The sequence below is a fragment of the Excalfactoria chinensis genome, chromosome 2 (genome assembly GCF_039878825.1).
Source record: "Excalfactoria chinensis isolate bCotChi1 chromosome 2, bCotChi1.hap2, whole genome shotgun sequence".
In the NCBI taxonomy this organism is placed as follows: Eukaryota; Metazoa; Chordata; class Aves; order Galliformes; family Phasianidae; genus Excalfactoria; species Excalfactoria chinensis.
Window position 1 is genome coordinate 1531733 of NC_092826.1, and position 20112 is coordinate 1551844.

General features: G+C 41.3%; 1 protein-coding gene across 1 annotated transcript; it reads left to right on the top strand.

Annotated features, from left to right (window-relative positions):
• Nucleotides 1-1412: 1412 nt before the first annotated feature.
• On the top strand, nt 1413-6897 carry LOC140249165 (ly6/PLAUR domain-containing protein 2-like). The gene is made up of 3 exons (XM_072330514.1): nt 1413-1535; nt 6074-6193; nt 6686-6897. The coding sequence occupies exons 1-3, from the start codon at nt 1484-1486 to the stop codon at nt 6895-6897; spliced, it is 384 nt and encodes a 127-aa protein (XP_072186615.1). The 5' UTR covers nt 1413-1483.
• The last annotated feature ends 13215 nt before the right edge of the window (nt 6898-20112 follow it).

Here is a 20112-nt window from a genome sequence, read left to right on the forward strand (position 1 = left end):
TCTCCAAGAATGTCATTGTTTCAGCTTTCCATCACATACTGCAGAAGATAAGACTTAACAGCATGACTCTAGCCTGAGGAAAGGGAAAGACAGGTCAATGCCTGGAGAAGAGAGATCTGAGGATAAGAAAGGCAAGGTATTTGGAGAACAAGAATTAGTGTTAGTTTAGTTTGTCACCACGCTTAGAGAGGGCTGGCTTAGAGCAGGGTAGCTTCTCCAGGTATTGTGCTCCTTGAATGGCTGGGATAGTGGACCTGAGAGACTTCCTTGGTCCAGACTCTGATAGCCTGGCTCTCCCTCATCCCCATATACTCAGTTCCCAACCATTAGATATATATGCATTGACAAGATCCCCTCTGTCTTCTCATGTTGAAGAACTTTATGGTAAGGGTGACAGAGCACTGGAACAAGCTGCCCAGAGAGGCTGTGGAGTCTCCTTCCATGGAGATTTTCAAGACCCATCTGGATGCCTACCTGTGCAACCTACTGTAGGGTACCTGCTTTAGCATGGGGGTTGGACTTGATGATGGTCCCTTCCAACCCCCGAAATTCTGAGATTCTGTGATTATTCAGGATGAACAGTCCCAGGTCTGTCAAGCTTTTCTCTAAAGGGAGATAATCCAGGACCCCAAACATCTTTGTGGCTTTCAGATGGACTCTCTCCAGCACTTCCCTGTCTTTCTTGAACCATGGAGACCAGATCTGGACACAGTTCTCCGGATGTGGCCTCACTAGGGCAGAGTAGAAGGGGAGGATCACCTCCTTTGACCTGCTGGCCATGTTCTTTTTCATGCACCCCAGGATACGATTGGCTTTCACGGCTACAAGGCACACTGATGGCTCATGGCCAACCTACTGTCCACTAGAATACTCAGGCCCTTCTCTGTAGAGCTCCTTTCCAGCAGGTTGGTTCCCAGCCTGTACCGATGCATGCAGTTATTCTTCCCCAAGTATAGGGCTCTGCATTTGCTCTTGTTGAACGTCATCAGGTTCCTGTCTGCTCAGCTTTCCAGTACATGGAATTTAGTGCCTTGCCATTCACAGATACAAATGTTTTTTTTCCCAAAGTGCATGGAAACCACCAACATTTCTCTAACCACAATAAATAAATAAATAAAAAATAAAGAAAAGGAAGAAGAAAAACCAACAAGCTGCAAAGCAGAAGGGAATGATTTAATACCCCTAGGCTTGCACATCATGCTTAGACACAAAAGATCTAGCTTAAACGACCTCAGCTATTGTCCATCAGCTAAACCCTAATTTTCTTCTCCAAGGAACATGAAAAAAATGACTGTATAGCAGAAGGTGTGGCTTACTGTGTGGATGGTTAAATACATTTATAGCTCAGTTAGACTAGATTTTCCAGTAGAATTGAATCTCAGTCTGGGATCAGTATATGGCAAAGCACCAAGAGGTGTAGCGTTAAATCCTGTGGTGAAGACTGGTAGCAGCTTTGTGACCGGGTGATAAGGATCTACGAAAGATGAAGCTCTTTCTGCCTCTTCTGTTGGTTGCCATTGCTGGCATGGAGTTTGGTAAGTTCCCACTCTGCCTTGTCCAAACTGCTGAGGGAGATGCAAGGTGAAAGCCTCCCACTTTGGGGAATTCTCAGCAAAAATCTGTCTATGAAATATTTTCATCCTTTCAGATGTCCAGGACCATCATGTTCTCATTGGGATTGTGAGTTTAGGCTCTGTAGGATGTGTTAAAGATAAAATGTGATTTTTAAGTGTTATTTCTCTGATACAAATTTCAACTTTCACTTTTTATGTGTTCTTGCTCAGTCTGACTCTCTTTTTTCTTTTCGTGTCTTAATTTTAGTTCCTCTTTTAATATTTAATCCTGAAGCCAGACAGCGTATTTAATGCCATGTGTGTAGCGGCTCTATCTAATTATACATTGCATTTATAGTTTATTAAACTTCAGCTGTCAGAATAGGGTAAGACAGGCTGGGACTTAAACCTACTGACCCAAAGTACTGTAGGGTTGATTTTTCCATCTCCATTTAGTAGCATATTGTTGTCTACATGAAGCCAAGGACAGTTTTGGCAGTCTACCTTGGGAAATAACTGAGGATGTAGAGTTTTGGGGATTTTCCTTCTTGGCAGAGGCTTAGAGAGCTTGTCATGGTTAGAAATGCTTACAATTCTTCCTTCTTTGTTTCTGTCTGTCTTTGCTGGTCATACAGCAGCAACTTAATTGAGGTGTGATCAGTTTAGGATGTGGGGGTAGAAAGCAAGGGCCCGTGAATTCTCTGTCTTCAGGGATGCCATATAAACCGTTATATGTCCAGCTGTTCAATTGTTTCTCCTCCATAACCAGCTCATGAAGTCAAATATGGAATGATGTATGACATACAGCTGTTTGCATTCCTGAGGGAGTAGGAAATCCTCTTATCGCAGACAGCCCCACATAAGGAGCAATGCCACAGCCTCAAATGGTGCAATGTGACCACATGGTGCATAAGACATCTTGATATAGACTCCTCATCCTTTGGTGCTGCCACCAGAATAGTTTCTTGCTTCACAACGTGATTTTACATTGCTGGTGTCAGGCTGTGAGTTGGGGTTTGAGGCAAGTCCTATGCAGGACAAGTCAGGGGCTGTGGTTGCTTTTGGGATATTCACATGTGCTGGGTTTCTCTGGATGCAGCCAGTGCAGAGAACGATTTAATCAGTACCTAGTTAGGATTGTTGCCTTTTTCCTTTGTGTTTATTTCCAGTTTTTATATTAAGATGCCTTCCTTCCTTCCTCCATCTTTGGGTCTGAAGATTGGATTCTTCCAGGGGAGGGCCAAGTGGATAGGGAAAAAAAGGTTTTCTGGAGGTTTTTTGCAAGATGCTCTCTAGGGATGCAGATACAGCCAAGGGTTGGCACAGCATTTCTCTCTCTTTTCTTTTGATATCTTGCTTTCTTTCAAGGCATGACTGTGGTCACTTGTAGTCCAAAGCCGCTGGGGTTCTTGTGCTGTGCCAGAATCAGTGGCTATCTTGTGCTTGCCACAGCTTTTAACTGCAAAGATCCAGTCCTCACTGGTCTCATGAGAAGAAGATGTATCTTTTTTTTTTTTTTGCCATTATACTCTTTTCTTTCTGGGATTTCTTTTCTGTTCATCAATGGAGAGACAGTAGTTCAGAGAGGAATGTATTTAATGGACAGAGGATAACCTGGGGAGGAATGATTTTTGCGGTCAGGTGTCCTCAAGGGAAGGGATAGAATCCTAGAGTAGGAAAGCAATGGAGTGGGATACAAATTTGGTTGAAGATCGGCTCACAATCCTAATTTTACCATCCTTCTCAATGAGACTTTGTCAAGAGTTGGGCAGCTGGTTAGCTTCTGCTCTGGTCCAGGGCTCCTATATTTCTCCTTCATTCTCCTCCACTTCCATGTATCAGTGAGGTAGTCATGGTCAGGATGGATGCTTTAATTAGGAGGCAAAGATGGGCAAATCTTGGAAACTTCATAGAAGATTTGGCAAGGAGAATTTTATTCTTAGAAGTAGAAAAGAACTTTCCTCTTTCCTCCTCTTCAAAATTGGGGTAAAACTGTGATATATTTGTAGTTCCTCGATATCTTTTTCTAAAAATGAGTGCAATCTGAATTGTTTTTAATTTCCTAGAAAGGCAGTCAGAGGTGAAGTACAGAAGATCTGCCCATATAGAATCATAGAATCACTAAGGTTGGAAAAGACCTGCAAGATCATCCAGCCCAACCGTTCACCTATTACCAACAGCTCCCACTAAACCATGTCCCTCAATACAACATCCAGACCTTCCTTGAACACCCCCAGGGTCGGTGACTCCACCACCTCCCTGGGCAGTCTATTCCAGTGCATGACCACCCTTTCTAAGAAAAAACATTTCCTAATGTCCATCCTGAATCTCCCCTGCCACAGCTTGAAACCATTCCCTAATGGTTGAATCTAGCAAAAGATAAGTGAATCTAGCAAAATCTTCTCTAAGAAATTCCAAGCTCTTTATCTCCTCTTTTGCTTTCAGCTCACACACATGCACGCACAGAATTAATGCAAACAAAGCATCAGTCCACAGTGAGCAGAGAAGGATAACAAAGTGAGCTTTGAATGAAAACAAGACAATTGCTGAAACTATTTATGAAATGGCTCTTTCTGGGTTGCTAATTAGGGTGAAGCTGCAGGTAATAGCTATTTTCATAAGGTGTCTTACTTGTCTCAGCCTGCTCTTATGAAAGTCCATTTTAGGTGTGCTGAGATGAGCTAACTGTTCCTCTTTCTCAATGAGGTTTAAAGCACTTTCATCATGACAGTCACACAGATAGGGTGAGAAAAGCTTTCCAGACACAGAAATGCCTGAGGAGGAGCTAACAGTCTGTGATAGTGATAAAATGTATTTCAAGCAATGAAATTTCATTTCTTTAATGCTTCAAGGCATTAAAGAGAGAACTTACATCAAGTTTTGGGTTCTTCATCAAGACAAGGGAATAAAGCACTCTGGACAGCTTGTCCAATGATGGTTTATGCTGCCTAGGAACCTTTAATAGGAAATACCGATCAACTATTTTGACATGATGTCTTTAGCTTGGAGTGCTCATGAAACAGTGCACCAAAGTGCAATGAGCTTTCTGGTATCTCCTGGAGAATTTTTTCCATCCAAAAGTTTTCAGGCACTGAATAAGTTGAGCTGTGGTCATTCTGTACATCTAGGAGCCATTCTGCAGCCCAACAGGAAAGTGATGAAGGAACCTAGGAGATGATGAAAGCTGAGTCAGAGTGAGATAGCTTGGACTGGATTTGGGGCCTTTGGTGCCCGAGTGTCTTTTAATAGCTTCTTTCTAGAGCACAGGAGTCCAGAACATCTCCCCATGCAGTCTATTATTGTCCCCATAGTCACCTTTTTAAAACAGATTTTTACATATTCCTCAGTAGAGCAAAAAGATTGTGTTTAACTTGCTCCTACGTCTCAGTAAGTTCAATGGAGACAGTTCCTCCTGTCTGGGATGATCTCCTACCTAAGAGCTCAATATCTAGAGAGTGGTTGACATCAGACAAAATACTACCTATTGCAGTTCACACTCAAATCTGACTTCTCTTTGTGTCCAGACCTTTTTCTGACACTCCAGCAACATAAAGACAAGGAGAAAAGTAGATGCAGAGTAAGTGCTGTTGGGGTTAAGTTAGCTACAAGTGTGCTATTGTCCTGTGGGAATAACAGATGAAAACCACTTGGGGGGAGTGGTTGACTAGCAAACAGAATAGTTAGTTTCTTGTCATAAACATGTGAAGCAGGGCCTGTTAGCTATTCGTGATAATGATTAAAAGAAAAACATCTTGCAAATTGCGTAATTGAATGGTTGGAGTTCTCCCGGCTCTTTGCATGTCTTAGCTGGCTGCTGGCACCTGGGATAAGATCTTTGAAGAATTCAAGCATTGAGATTTTTTTTTGTTTCACAAAGCTTCTCTTGCTGACATCTAGCCAGTCACCATGCAGAGTAGTCAGCCCTGTCTTAGGCAACATGATTAACCATAGTGATTGGAAATAAGGGAGAAGTAGGTGGGTTGAAATGATCTTACTTCATACCCTTGTGAACTTACTGTTGCCTTTGTATATATATATATATATATGTATATATTTTTTTTTTTCTCTATTTTTATTTAGTGTTGGGATGTTCCAGAATTTTCAGCACATATTTAGCGCATGTCTTAGGGTGCAGAATCATCAGTAAAGTAAAATTATCCTTAAACTCTTTTGTTGACTTAAGGATTATCTGGAAGTAAAAAATCAAACATACAGGGAAAAAACAAACGAACAAACAAACATAAAAACTTGCCAGGACTTTCCTGTATTATAGGGCCTCCTGCACGTCTCTGTCTTTCCTGCCTTGTTACTGAGGGAGGTGAACCTACATCTAAGACTGTGTCTGGCTGACCAGACTAATGTACTTCACATTCCCTGTAATGCAAATATATTCTACTATTCAATTTCTGTGCAGCGTATGAGTATTTTGGAGAGTGATACTACTCAGATGTACCTGGAGGAGAGTGGACAGAATCTAATGTTCTTCACTAAGGCCAATCTCATATTTTTCCTCCTTACAGCCCACACCTTGAAGTGTTACACCTGCCTTGAACCTACAGCATCTGACAAGTGCATGAAGATCCAGAAGTGTGGTAAGAATGAAACCATGTGCAAGACGACCATGTATTCCTTGGAGGAAGGTAAGAGCAAGCCTTCTTTATCCATATAATTAGTGATAACCATAAATAGAACTGAGTTCTCAGGAGTCTTAGGTAGGTATCATCAGTCTGCGGGTGACTCTAAAAGACACGTCCTGTCCAAATAAAGAAATGTACTGCTAGGATGGAGGTTCTGTCTTTTTTTTTTCTGGCTTATCTGGGAAGGCTTTGTTTCCATGTCGCAGAGGAAGGAAACATTGAGTAGAGTCAAAATAGAGACAGATAAAATGTTTTGTGGGACTTTTTCAGGAGTAAGATGATTCAGACTTAACACAGAGGATGTAATGTTCAGTTTAGCTTAGAACCACTGGACAGGAACTGTTTCATGTATTTCTGGTAGGAAGTGGTACAGTTGTGTTTGAACTGGTACCAAGACTTCAGTGGTGAAGTTAGTTAATGTTACAGCTAGGGACAAAGAGACTGCTGTTCACACCTCCCATTCCTTACTGTTCCTTCTTTCTTGTTTTATTGCAGTTTATCCTTTTGTGGGACTCTCAACCGTCACCAAGATGTGCTCTTCAGTCTGCATCCCATCAGATGTGGATGGGATTGGCATGACGCGCCCTGTCTCCTGCTGTTACTCCAACTTGTGCAACGTCGATAATGCAGCCAGTTTGAAAATCAGCTTTGTGCCAGCTGGGATGTTAGCAAGCGTCATTTGTGGTCTCTTCTGCTCTAGACTGTGAGGAGCTGAGGAGGGCATGTTTCTGCCAAAGAACCCAATGGAGAAGAGAATGAAACCTTGCAAGCCCAGCTTTCCATTTGGATGCCTTATGGGCTACCTTCAACGTCTTCCACAAATGATGTTTCTAGTTCCCAACTTCCTTCCATAGTCAGAAGGGAAGCAAAAATTCAGGAATTCTCAACAAAATTTTTGAGGTTGATTCTCCAACATTTCCCACAGAAATAACTTTCTTTCCTTTGCTGGTCTGGTTGATTTTGAAGTAAAATGTATGGTTTTTATAGTCTATTTACAGCAAAAGACACAGAGCTAAGTGTTCCTCTGAGCATTCTCTTCCCCACATGTTCATCAGCAGAATAGCTGAACTGACCAATCTTCTCATATCAAATTCACTTTTATGTAGCATATCCTCTCCAGCCCACATTTTTGTGCTGCCTAGATTTCCTTCTTAGTGCATAAGAAGTTAGAGAGACATTTCTATGCTTCCAGAATATGAGACAGAAGATTGGTGACCTGATCCAAGAGAGCTGAAATACCTTTTGTTGTCTGTAGCCTTTTGTGCAAAATAAAAACAATGTTGTGTTAAAACTGTTGTGGTCACCGAGGTTATTTATAATATACCTGTATTCTGATAACATTTATTTTAATTTTTACTTCTACTTATTTTCAAACTCCAGTTCCCCCTTCCAATATTGTTTTATATAGTGGGATGTGTTAAGTTTTGTGATCAGTCTTGCAGTAAACGTGTAAGACGTTGCTTATTATCCCCTACTGACAGAGGCCTTTCATTAGTATTTCTTTCACAAACTCCACTCGTAAGGAACTATCCTTATTCTGATGATAGGCCTTGTGGGTGATCCTGTGGGTCTTTTCCAACCTTGTCGATTCTACAATTCTCTGAATTAAGAATTCTGATCTGGTCCAATCCTTCCTTTTCCTATAAAATCCTTTTCAAGATTTACCAGCAAATTACTCCTCCTCTAATTATCATTTTGTTTGTGATATTTGAAACTATCGATAAAGATGTTAATTGAAGCCTTCCATGTATCAGGTTTTGTAGCATGAAAGTGCATTTTCCATCCCTGGAAATTTTCATAGTTCAGCTGTATGAAGCCCTGAGAAACTTGGTCTGATCTCACAGTTGAGAGCTTTGATCCAGAACTTGAACTAGAGACCACCTGGCGTTCTCCTTCCAACTTGAGTTTCTTGCGATGCTATAATCCACCTACTGACATCACCAGAGCACAAACATCATTATTTCCAAGTGCACTGCAAAGTTCGGTAGTTGCTTTTGCAGCTATTTTCACCTTCCCTACTTTGCTTCTCATTGCCAAAATAGGATGAATATTGGATGAACTTCAATTCCGGATTCATGCATAGTTCTTAACTGGGTCAAATGTGGTTCTTTTTTTGAAACAACAGAGTGGCCAAGATGCTGCATAGAGGTGACAAGAGGAACCACATTTCTGTCTATAGAAACTACCTACAGGTTTGTCCTAGCTGACAATGTGTGTTTTTCAGCATCCTCTGCTTATGATCCATGTCCAAATCTTGGTCCCCAGAGATGTATGAGATACTTGGGGCTTGCTGCTGTACGAATGTGGTATATGGGGTTTCCTTTTTACCTGACAACTTTGGCAATCAGGAGCCTCAGGTTTTTCTGGCCCAAGAATAGGTCTACTCAGAACTATTAGTACGCGTTATTTCATGTTGAATTTATTCACACTCTCCAGACTTCAAAGCACCCTTTTAGGATCAGTGCCACTATTTCATTAAGACTTACTTGTTTCTTTTCTAAATCCTCTGCCTCACAGTCTCATTCAAATCCTTTGTTCTTACAGATGAGCACTAATGAGATTGCTTCCTGTCTGCCTTTGCTACATAATTAATGACAGATAGCCCTATAGCTACACTGGTAGCTCTTCTCCTAACCAAAGATATTGTGCCTAAATCCAGGTATCCCTCAAGAATCCATTGTAGGATGAGAGGTAATAGCCTTAAGTTTTGCCAGGGGAGGTTCACGTTGGTTATTAGGAAAAGATTATTCACAGAAAGAGTGGTTGGGCACTGGCTCAGGCTGCTCAGGAAGATGATGGAGTCACTGTTCCTGGAGGTTTTCAAGGAATGTGGAGATACAGCACAGAGAGACATGGTTTGTGGGCATGTTTGAGACTGGTCAACAGTTGGACTGGATGATTTTGGACTAGGTGATCTTAGTGGTCTTTTTAACCTTAATGATTCTGTTATGCTGTGATTCTGTGAGTTGGCGTGATACTATGAAGTGAACTGGGCACTTGTTGATCTTGCTGTGCTATTGCTAAGAGCTAGTGCAAGTGATTTGTCATGTACTGGGTAAATGCAGCGGTAATGTGCTATCTCATGACTATTACATTCCTCAAGACCACATCTCTGCTCTTCACCCATTCAGTGAACTTTCACTCTAGAGCACTTTACCAATAAGACCTCATAACTTTCTTCTGCGGTCTAAAGAAGCCAAGATATCCCTGAAAGCAAAGCTGGAGCCCAGGTGGATGAGGACTTCCTCATCTCAGTTTTCACTTGTGAAAGACACTGCTTTACTTTCTTTCTGCAAACAAAGACTATAGGAACCCATATATTTTGCATCTTAGTAAATGGAGGGTTTATTTGGATGTGACCAGAACACCGAACTGCTTGGTCCCTTGGACAAACTACTGGCTGAAAGTTTAAGTCGGCACTTCTACACATAAAACCAATGTTATGTATTTACTAGAATTGCAGCTTCACCAGATTTTCACTGCATAGCACTGCTGTTCTTCAGACATGAGTTACTGAGCTTGTTTCACCTTGTCCTTACCCTGTATTTGTTGATACCTACTGGAGTCATGACCCAGAATGCTGTGAAATTGTCACATCAAAGAACATTTAAAAACAAATGCATCAGCAGCCAGATTACTGAGTTATATTGTTATTTTAGTGATCACCACCAAAAATACCCATGCAGTTGTGCACACTGAGAGTATAAATCATTGGCAAAGTTACTGAAAGTGGTTGAAACCAATCTACTGCCGGGTTTGAAGAAGCCAGCCGAGCCCATCAGTTTGGTGGAACAAGGTTCCAGTTTCAGAGATGATGATGTAGAGCCCTGTAGCACAGCAAACACTGTATTGTCATTGCCAGTAATAGGCCACAAGTTTTTTCTTGAGTTTGGATACCCTCGGGGCTGAGTCATGTTGGGCTTGTTTGGCTGAACTTGTCTTGACCTGCCTGGAGCTTTGTTTTTCCTTTGTTCAGCTCTACCTGCAGTTTTTCTAATTGAACTGGTGGTTATGTTGATTTGCTTTAGTTTTGTTTTCATATGGTGCAACTGTAGTTTTACATAGGCAACGGTAAAGAAGAGTTCTTTAGAGCTTATGACTCCAGCATAATGATGGGGTATAAAGAATCACAGACTTGATTCAGCCACAGATGCATTGAGAGGTGGAGGTGTAGGACATGTAAAAGTGGAATACATGGATGGAGGGATAAGAGATGGGGCCCAGGCTTGCACCAGAGACCCTTCAGCCATTTCAGCAATCTCCCATCAGGAGAGGTTTAAACTGGGTATAAGGAAAAGGTTTTTTACAGTAAAAGCGATGAGAAACTGGAACAGGTGGCCCAGAGAGGTAGTGGGCATCCCATCCTTGGAGACATTCAAGGCCACGTTGGACAGGGCTCTTAGCACCTTGATCTAGCTGTAGATGTCCTTGTTTGTTGCAGGGGAGTTGGACTAGGTGACCTTTAAGGGCCCTTTTCAACTTCTGTGATTTTATGATAATCAACTTACCAGTGGTTCAATAAAGAAATACAGACCTGGATGTAGACAAAACTAGCTTGATGGAAAACAACGAGAAAAAAGAATCGAACCTACTTAAAATGCACCATACAGAGTAAAATCTGATGTAAGGTGGACTAAGGAAAGAAGAGGAAGGACTAAAAGCATTACAGCAAACATAATCACAAGGACTCCCTGTGGATCCTTGGTTGATGAAGATTTCAACCTTCACTAATTATAATGCTTTGATTAGACTGTTAAGATTTCATTTAGTTTAATGGCCAATTATTGGCTTTATGTATAAGGTGCATTTCCTTTTTGTATCAGCATAACAAAAATAAGGATATTCCCATCGGGCCATGGAGAGATGGTGATATATGCAGCTGCTTAAGTAGATCTAGCTCCTTCAGCCTCTCCTCATATGGCCTGTGCTCCAGACCCCTCAACAGCCTTCTTGCCCTCCTTTGAACATGTTCCAGGGCCTCAATGTGTTTCTTGCAGTGAGGGGCCCAAAACTGATGTGGGCTAGTTATGAAAAGGAGCAATGCACAGAACTTTTCTCCTTTCTTTTGTGCTGTGACACTGCTTGCGATTGCTTGTACAGCAAGTTTGAGGATGAGCAGAGCAAGAATTTTTATGAGAAAAGGAAATCTGGTAACACAGGACTCTTCACTGTAACAGTTGGTGGTGTAAGAAGATGCTGCAAGCTGAAGGACAAATTCAGACTGAAAATGAGGCGCACATTTTAAACTGAACGAACTGTTAACATCTACTTTAGGACAGAGTAGGCTAGAAATGACTATTCCTAAGAGGAAGTTGAGTGCCTAGTTCTAGTGGACACTTCCATGTTAGGAACATTCAAGATCTGGTGGCATGGGACCTATGTTCAGTGTATTTCCATGACACAAAGAGTGGCACTTAAGTGAAAATCAAGAGGTGCCAACAAAGTCCTCAACTCTCCTACTATTTCATTAGAGAGTAATAGAATCATAGAATTATCTGAGATGGAAGGGCCCCTTAGTGGTCATCTTTTCCAACTCCCTTGCAATGAATAGGACATGTACACCTAGAGGCAAGTGGTGAGAATTTATTACACAGCTGCATGCTCCTGCCTTCCCTTTTAATGATGCTCTTGAACCAAGGAGATTTTTTTCTGAGATCCTCGTCAGTTAAAAATACATTAGACACAGCTGATTCTCAATGCTCTTGCTCTATGGCTTTAAATTCTGTTTCCATGTAGCTGTCATTGGTTTGACAAGCCACATGCAAAGGATGCTAATCGACCCCTCCCTTCATTGGCCATGGATCCTTCACCTCTTTGATCTCTGGCCAGTTTGTCACCATGTTTCCTGCATTTCAGCTATTATGAAATGTATCACAGCTCCTTTTTCAGATCTGCTATGAAAAGCATAAAATCTTTGTGGGTGAGGCCGTGTGTTTCACAGTTGTACCCAAGAACAAAGCATAGCTTTGAAACCACAGGGCAGTGTTTTCTAGACAAACACAAACTCGAGCCTCTTGTGCAAAGACCAGGTTACGTGGCATGCAAATCTAGCATATAGTTCTTTTCCCACTTACCTGGTATAAAAGCTGTCTATACCTAGACTATTCTGGAATTGTGGACTCAGTGTAATTATTTCCATTGCAAAAGTCACAACAGGGCCTTTTGTTCAGTTTTGCTGATTTTTGCTGAAGTGTATTTCCCTCCTCATTCAGATCTCCCTCAGATGCATGGTTGTTATTGTTTTTGTTCTGTTTTGTTTTGTTTTGTTTTGTTTTGTTTTTCTGGCCTTTTTCACTCCCAGAGGCTGCTAAATTCGTATATTCTTATTCATTTATGACCTCTTCTCCTAAGCTTTCCCAGTGTCTTGTGTCTGTTTCCTTTTTTCCCATCACTGTATGTCTTCAAGAGCATAGAATCATTGGGATCAGAAAATGCAATAAAGATAATCTCATCCAAAGATCGTCTTGCTCCTATACCCTCTCACTGGGTTGTTGCAAAAGTCCCCTGCATACTTTTGACATGGTTGCTTTATTTTTTTGATGTCTTTCCAAAGCCGGTGTCACAAAGTAGAAGCTTTTATTTAGTTCTTAATATCTCAGCTCCTCAACCCAAAGGCTAAAAGACATTTGTTTTTGTTTCATTTTCTTCTTCTTTAAGTTAGGAATGTACCCGAGCATGACTGAACTGTCTTCTCCCTACCACAGCACCCGTTCTTGCCATTCAGCAAGGCACTCTTTGCATTACAAGTGGCCATTTCTAGAGACAAGAAACATGGTGGCATCAAGATGACCCACGTGAGCTGACCCAATTTGTGCTAGGACTGGGAGAGAGAAACTGTCAGAGCAGGAATGGAATACCCTGTACTTTACAATGGAGATATTGGTTAATCCAAACTGAGACAACAACCGGTCTGTGTCATGACCCTATTTAGATATTCCTCCACAATGGATGATAGATAAAGATGAGCAGATATAAGTTTTGTTTCATGAAATTTCCTACTAGTCAGATATATATATATATTTTTTTTTCCATTCCACCAAAAAACATCCTGAACCTCCCAATACCCTGAGTAATGTTTTCCCTAGAACTCAGTTTGGTCTTTGATGGATATTCTTGCATAGAAGAAGGTAAGTTTTCCAACCTTACTCAACCTGGAGAAAAATGAAAATGGTTTGCTTTTGCTTAGAAAGACTTTGAGAATAAAAAAAAGACTGGGAACATGCAATTCTGAAAACAGCGAAGAACAGATACCTCATGTTTGAACTATATATAAACACCGCCTGTAACTTCTTTGCCAACTTTTTGCAGTGACAGCAGAAGTGGAAAGTGGGTGTCTGTAATTTAAAAATGAAAAAAAAAAAAAAAAAAAAAAAAGTTATGTAAAGTATTTCAGCAAATGTTTTGAAATGATTCTATTTCCTATCACAGATGCAAGGCATGGGGAATTTCATGGTGAGGCAAATATCCAAAACCTGCCTGACGAAATCAGGTAGGATTTTCCTTGGTTTCAAGAGAGATAATTCATCTGACCCTTTAATGATACAGGTATTGGACTGAAATTAGTTTCTATCTAAGCTTTTGGAGATGTGGATCTTTCCTAAAGTGTTTTGCATTCTTTTCCTATCTCAGCGCTGCTTTGAATTTTGGCAGATCAGTCTGGTTGTAGTTCACTGCATCAGCTATCAGCCCACAAGCCCATCTCCAGGGCTTTGGGTACATCTGAGACATCTGGATATCATTACAAAAACATTCTATGTGCATGGCTGCCCATGAAAGCCATGAAAAGCATGGAACTATCTTGTGCTCTTGTTCTTGAGTTAGACACAATAATCCCTATGGGTCCCTTCCAGCTTGGGTCATTCCTATGATTCTATGAATCTCAAAGAGCAGTTGGAATATATTGTTTGCCAATTTGTTTTTCTTGAGAGGAGGCATCTTTGGGGGGTATTTTTTATCCTCCTGCTGAGACTGCAGAGACATTCAGTAATACAGAAGGGGAGCCTTTTATCCCCCCTTTTATGTCCCCCCCCAACCCCATATTAACATACACTTTGCTATTTATGACAGTATTACCTGCAAGCCATACTGGTGTTGGCACCTCAGGAAAAGGTGCACAGGAAGAACCTCATCTACTCCATTGCTTATTTCTCAATCCTGACAGTTCTTGTTTGCTGTATTTCTCATGCACCTTTCTGGTCAAGATGGTGAGACCCACCTATGTCACTCTCCTGGATAAAAAAGTGGATAGTTGTGCCCAATATGAAGGTCACTGTTTGCAAGCAGTTATATGCGTGCGTAACTGGGGAAACAGTTGTGTGTAGCTGTGAAAACTAGGAAAAACTAAAAAAATTATTTTAAAAACAAACCTATATGACTTATTTCAATCAGAGAAGAATATCCGTAGTTATGTAACAAGGAGATTATCTTTCACTTAATGCACATGTGAAGATGACTCATGCCCTTAAGGGTAAAGTTGTGTTGTCATCAGTCAATGGTTATGCGCTTACCAATATGTGCACTCTGTGTTTACCTTTCCCTTTGCAAACAAACTGTGAAGGATTTGGGTACAGCATGGCCACTAGATTGTAATCTTCTCTAGGGAGAATATAGACTAGTGCTGACATTTAAGACATCCAGCTACAAGTAAAGCCTTATACTGGAGTATAGTGAAAGACATTTTGAGGCAGAAAACAAGGAATTGCCCCCACTGTGGATACAGAATCACAGAATGATTGAGGTTGGAAGGGATGTCTGGGTTCATCTGGTCCAACTCCTTTTCAAGCAGGGACACCTACCCCAGCACAATGTCCAGGTGAGTTTGGAAGATCTCCAAGGAGACTCCAGCACCTCTCTGGGTCCCAGTGCCACTGTTCTATCACTGACATAGCACAAAAGTGTTTCCTGATGTTCAGATGGAACCTTCTGTGCTCTAGTTTGTTCTCAGTGCCTCTGGTCCTGGGATCTGCTGATCCAGGTGATCTCTTCACTGGTTGCTGTCATTTTGCAGGTGAACAGATCCCACGTGCCCTTCCCTTCATCAGCCCCGTTGCAGCAGCATAATCAGAAGTGGTTCTTTGCACAAACAAGCAGCTGGGAAAGATGTAGCCTGAACCCCTGATCCAAAGCCCACAGTAAATCATATAAGTTGAAAGACTCCCCAGGCTGCAGTTGTTTGAAGGTGGGATGGGAATGGAGCTATTTTTCATTTTGGGGGTGGACTTGATGGTCCTTAGGGATCCCTTCCAACCTCTGCAGTTCTATGATTCTATAATTAATCTCGTAGTTGCCCTGAACCATTAGCTATCCCTTATTCATGGATGAATGATACTCTTGCAAATAGAAGCATTTCTGCTCATTGGAGCAAGGTTGTAACCTGCTTCTGATATTCTTTGAAGTAATTAATCATTTAAAAGTGTTGAAAAACAGCAGTAATTTTATTTTTAATTTTCACAGAAGGTTTTGTTTCTTTGTCACATACAAACACACACAGACTTATGTCACAGCTGTAAAGTGGGAAGAATATTTATCACCCAGCTTTGATGTGGGAACCCTTGTGCCTAAATTCAGCCTCTGAGGGAAAGCTGCTATAGAGCTTCAAAGTGCCGTTTCTATCATTTGTCAGCCTGGCAATGAGTGATTAAATTGTGATTACATCCAAGGAGCTCAGGAAACTTTCCAGATGCAGAGCAACAAGTTTTTTCCCAAGATAAAGATCTCTCAGGAAGCATAAGGCTTGGTTGGAAATGTATCTTGATCTCCTGAAGTCTAAGTCTGGAAGCCCAGCACATCTTTGTCCTAGTTATCAGACTGAATTAGAATATGCAGCTATTTATAATGGAAACCTATATCTTGGTACCAAAAATAAAAGACAATAATGCCTCCTGAGGAATAATAATAATATAGAAGAAACACATTAGAATTAACAGTGCTGCATTTCAGGAGCTGCAGACATCCCATGGACCTGGTTTTCTTATAAGCTGCTTTCTCAGGTGTTGGCTCACCCTGTTGCATCTTTCAGGTTGGATAGCAAGAAAAAATGTCTTCTTTGAAAGAGTGGCAAGGCACTGAAACAAGCTGCTCATGGAAGTGGCCCTGGAGTTGTTCAAAAACCACAGAGATGTGGCAGTGAAGGACACAGTGTCGTGGGCACAGTGGGATGGATCAATGGTTTGACTTGATGATCTTGGAGGTCTTTTTCAACCTTTATGGTTCTTTGTCACTAATGATTCGATGTCACTCCATTTTTCCAAGAATGAATCTTGGGGAGAGATAAGTAACTGAAAATTCTGTGGCTGTATTTGTAATGCTTGACCACTTGCTGGTACATGAGTGTAAAACAAGCATCTCCCAGATAAACATTAGATGCACCTACTCCTTGTTGCCACACGTTACTTCAAACTTTGTGTGATTACAGAATATAATAAAACTCATTAAATCTCCCTTAGAGTCCAGGGCTGTTCAGCTCATGCCAAAGTAAACAAATGAGATTACTGAGCATTTTAGAAGAAACAATTGCAGAGGAATATCCGCACATTATATATAAAGACTGACTTGACCATGCTCCTGCTGCCTTGGACTTTGCAAAATACACAGCCTCTGCTGTACATTGGGAAGGCAAGGCAGGAGAGGAGAGGAGAGGAGAGGAGAGGAGAGGAGAGGAGAGGAGAGGAGAGGAGAGGAGAGGAGAGGAGAGGAGAGGAGAGGAGAGGAGAGGAGAGGAGAGGAGAGGAGAGGAGAGGAGAGGAGAGGAGAGGAGAGGAGAGGAGAGGAGAGGAGAGGAGAGGAGAGGAGAGGAGAGGAGAGGAGAGGAGAGGAGAGGAGAGGAGAGGAGAGGAGAGGAGAGAAGAGAAGAGAAGAGAAGAGAAGAGAAGAGAAGAGAAGAGAAGAGAAGAGAAGAGAAGAGAAGAGAAGAGAAGAGAAGAGAAGAGAAGAGAAGAGAAGAGAAGAGAAGAGAAGAGAAGAGAAGAGAAGAGAAGAGAAGAGAAGAGAAGAGAAGAGAAGGAAGAAGGTAGAACAGACACAGAAATCCATTTATACTTTACTGATGTTTATCTCATGGCACAGATTTTTCTATAGGGACTAGACGAACTTGTGTGAACAAACAATCATTTCTTTATCAGAAAGTTAGTGCTTGACTGCACATGCTAGATATTTCTTTCCCACAGACCTTGCAGCTTGTTAGAACAGCAGCCTGGCAGCAATTGCACTTTACTGTATGTGAAAAATGTCCTACGTCTGCCAACCTTTTTCCAAAGAGTTTGGAAGAATTTTTCTGAAGTATCCTGAAAAGTGATTCTCCGCCTTGTGCATGCATCCTCATTTCTCGGTTGTTGCATACTATTCTCTTTCTCTGCCCTATTCAACAGAACTAGTACAGCAAGGGACTACAGTGAGATGGTTGTCTGGGTTTTTCCATCAGATTATGATTCACAGACTGTCTCCAGAAAGCAGTAATGTTCTGTCTCAGAGACTGCCTAAATCAAACATCACTCATCTCCTTTATTCAAAACAAGTGTGCCGTGGGAGACTGGTGAAACAACAAATCCCCTAAGCATCTTTTTAGTGAAGGCCTTTTTTCTGGAAGGAGGTGATAGCAATAAATAAGTATAGGGGCTGATTGTTATTCGCTTGAGTACCTTTGGAGGTGCTCCTTGATGTTAGCAGTTAAAGCACCTAGACTGGCTTCCTATGCATGAGGAACACCATACAAATATCTTTACACTGAAAACATCCCTTCCACTGTGTTCTCTCTCCTCAGAGCCAGGAGATGAGCAGCAGTCAGAAAAGCTGAAAAACAAATTCAGTCTTGCTTTTATCCAACGTTTACAAGGACACCAGTTGAGTAGTGAAGGTGCATACATAACATCTGGGCTCAAAGAAGGTAGAAGACTTCTCCCAGATGTTCAAGGGTGCTCCTTACCCACTTTGCTGCAAGTCCAAAGGTACCAAAGAAGCAAATGCAAAACCTGATGCACCTTGATATCTCTCCTCCTCTTCCAAGCAGCCATCCATTCCCAGACCTTTGGACAAAAAGGTCTGTTTTTGCAAGAAGATGGAGGAATCTTCATGCCACAGGTGTCAACAAGGTAGAAGTGAGGGGTCCTTCTCCAGACATCAGTGACTCCAAGGCAAGGCTGTGGATTAAAACAAGAGCTGGGTAATGCTCCCTGTTGTGGTGTTGGTGGGCATATCGAATTGCACTTGCAATATGAAGGAGTTCAATGTGAAGGATATTGTCACCCTTTGGACTGAGAGACGTGCTGGCCAAAGGAGACTGGACTGTTTCAGAAGATTGGGTTAGATTTTGAGTCTGTGAAACTCATGAGTTTAATATACCAGGGCTTTCAATTTCCTTTAATTTCACTGATTTGCAGGGATTTCACCAAAATGGTCAAGAGGAATTTGCTGAAGATTTGTTGCAGTACCTTGTTTGGAGGTACCCATGTATGACATTTGTCATACCTCATACCATCCATGCATGTATAATAGAGGCTGACTGGTGAAGGAGTTTAGGACCACATTCTCACTGGTCCAGACCAGCCTCAGATAAAGCACAGAATGATTGAATCCTTATGTTTTTTTTTAAAGCCTCGTGTCAAGCTTGGGACTATAACACAAGGAAGTAAGGAAGGCAATCGTTGACAACAAAGTCTACCTGCCCCATCCTACTGCAATATTCTAGACCAGCCCTCTTGAATTAATGAACTGGAAGTGATCCTAAATGACTTTGCTGAATTGAGATACCAGCCATAATGCTTCCCTCCCTACTTCCTCAAGGTTATCTACTTCAGCATTTTTTCACCTCATTTGGGTGGGGTTTGCTTTATTCGTCGACCTGGGGCTGTACTGAACAAAGAAAGGACATGCTGGTGTGTAAGAAGCAGCCATTTCAAGTCATCCATGGCCTAATATGGAAAAACTGATCTATTTTAAGGGAAAAAAAAAAAAAAAAAAGCAAGAAAAAAAAAAGCCTATGATAGATTTTAGATAAGAAATAATTTGGAAATGATATTGAAAATGATATTTCTCCTGCTGTTCCTTCAGTCCTGCCAAGTGCCTTCTATAATTAATAACTACTTCAGATGAAGTGACTTTCTTTTGGATGTGCAGTATTAAACATTCAAATCCCTATCTGTAAATATAAGACTATGGCAGATAAGTCCATAAGCCTCGCAGCTACGTGCTAATGTATATTTATATTCTTGATAGTTATTTTTAGCAAGAACTACAAGTTCCTTCTCTGTTATATTACATCAAAGATCTATTTTATTTTAAATGTCTGGACTGTGCAAATATTCCCCTTTTCCCTCTTGGAGTTTTGCAACAGTTTCTCCCCTTGTCTCTTCTCTATTACTTTCAGACTCAATAGGATTAATGCACTTTCCATAGGAACTATATGGGTTTATTTTTCTCACTTTCCCTTCTTCCCTGGGAAGAAAAAACTATATCAAATTAAAAGCGATCAGGCAGCAAAACATCTCCTGGTGTTTCCCACCTTGCATCTTGAGCCAGGCTGCAATCAGGGCATGCCAGGATAACTACCACCTCTCACGTCTATGCATGATGTGAACAATGTCCTGCTGTGACTTGTGGAAAGGAACTGCAAATGATCGCTGCTGGAAGCCACGGCTCTCTAAGTATTAATCACAGTGTTTGTATGGCACCACTGGTGCCTTCATGGGATTCAAAGCAGCAGGACTGAATGCAAGTCCAAATTTTAGCTTACTGAGACATTGGAATCATTCTCTCCAGTATTTTTTTTTTTCCCAGTGCTTCACCAACTTTATCCTAAAAAACCTTTTCCTTATATTTCATATAAAACTCCCCTCCCTTAGTTTGAAATGGTTTCCCCTTGTCCTATCACAGCAGATCCTGCTAAAGAGTTTGTCCCCTTCTTTCTTCTAGTCCCAGTTTACATATTG

Bases quoted from the DNA above. Each gene is read 5' to 3' on its own strand.
- LOC140249165 (XM_072330514.1), top strand. From the start codon at position 1,484: ATGAAGCTCTTTCTGCCTCTTCTGTTGGTTGCCATTGCTGGCATGGAG. The intron at 1,536-6,073 runs GTAAGTTCCCAC...TCCTCCTTACAG, and splicing joins CATTGCTGGCATGGAGTTTG to CCCACACCTTGAAGTGTTAC. The intron at 6,194-6,685 runs GTAAGAGCAAGC...GTTTTATTGCAG, and splicing joins CATGTATTCCTTGGAGGAAG to TTTATCCTTTTGTGGGACTC.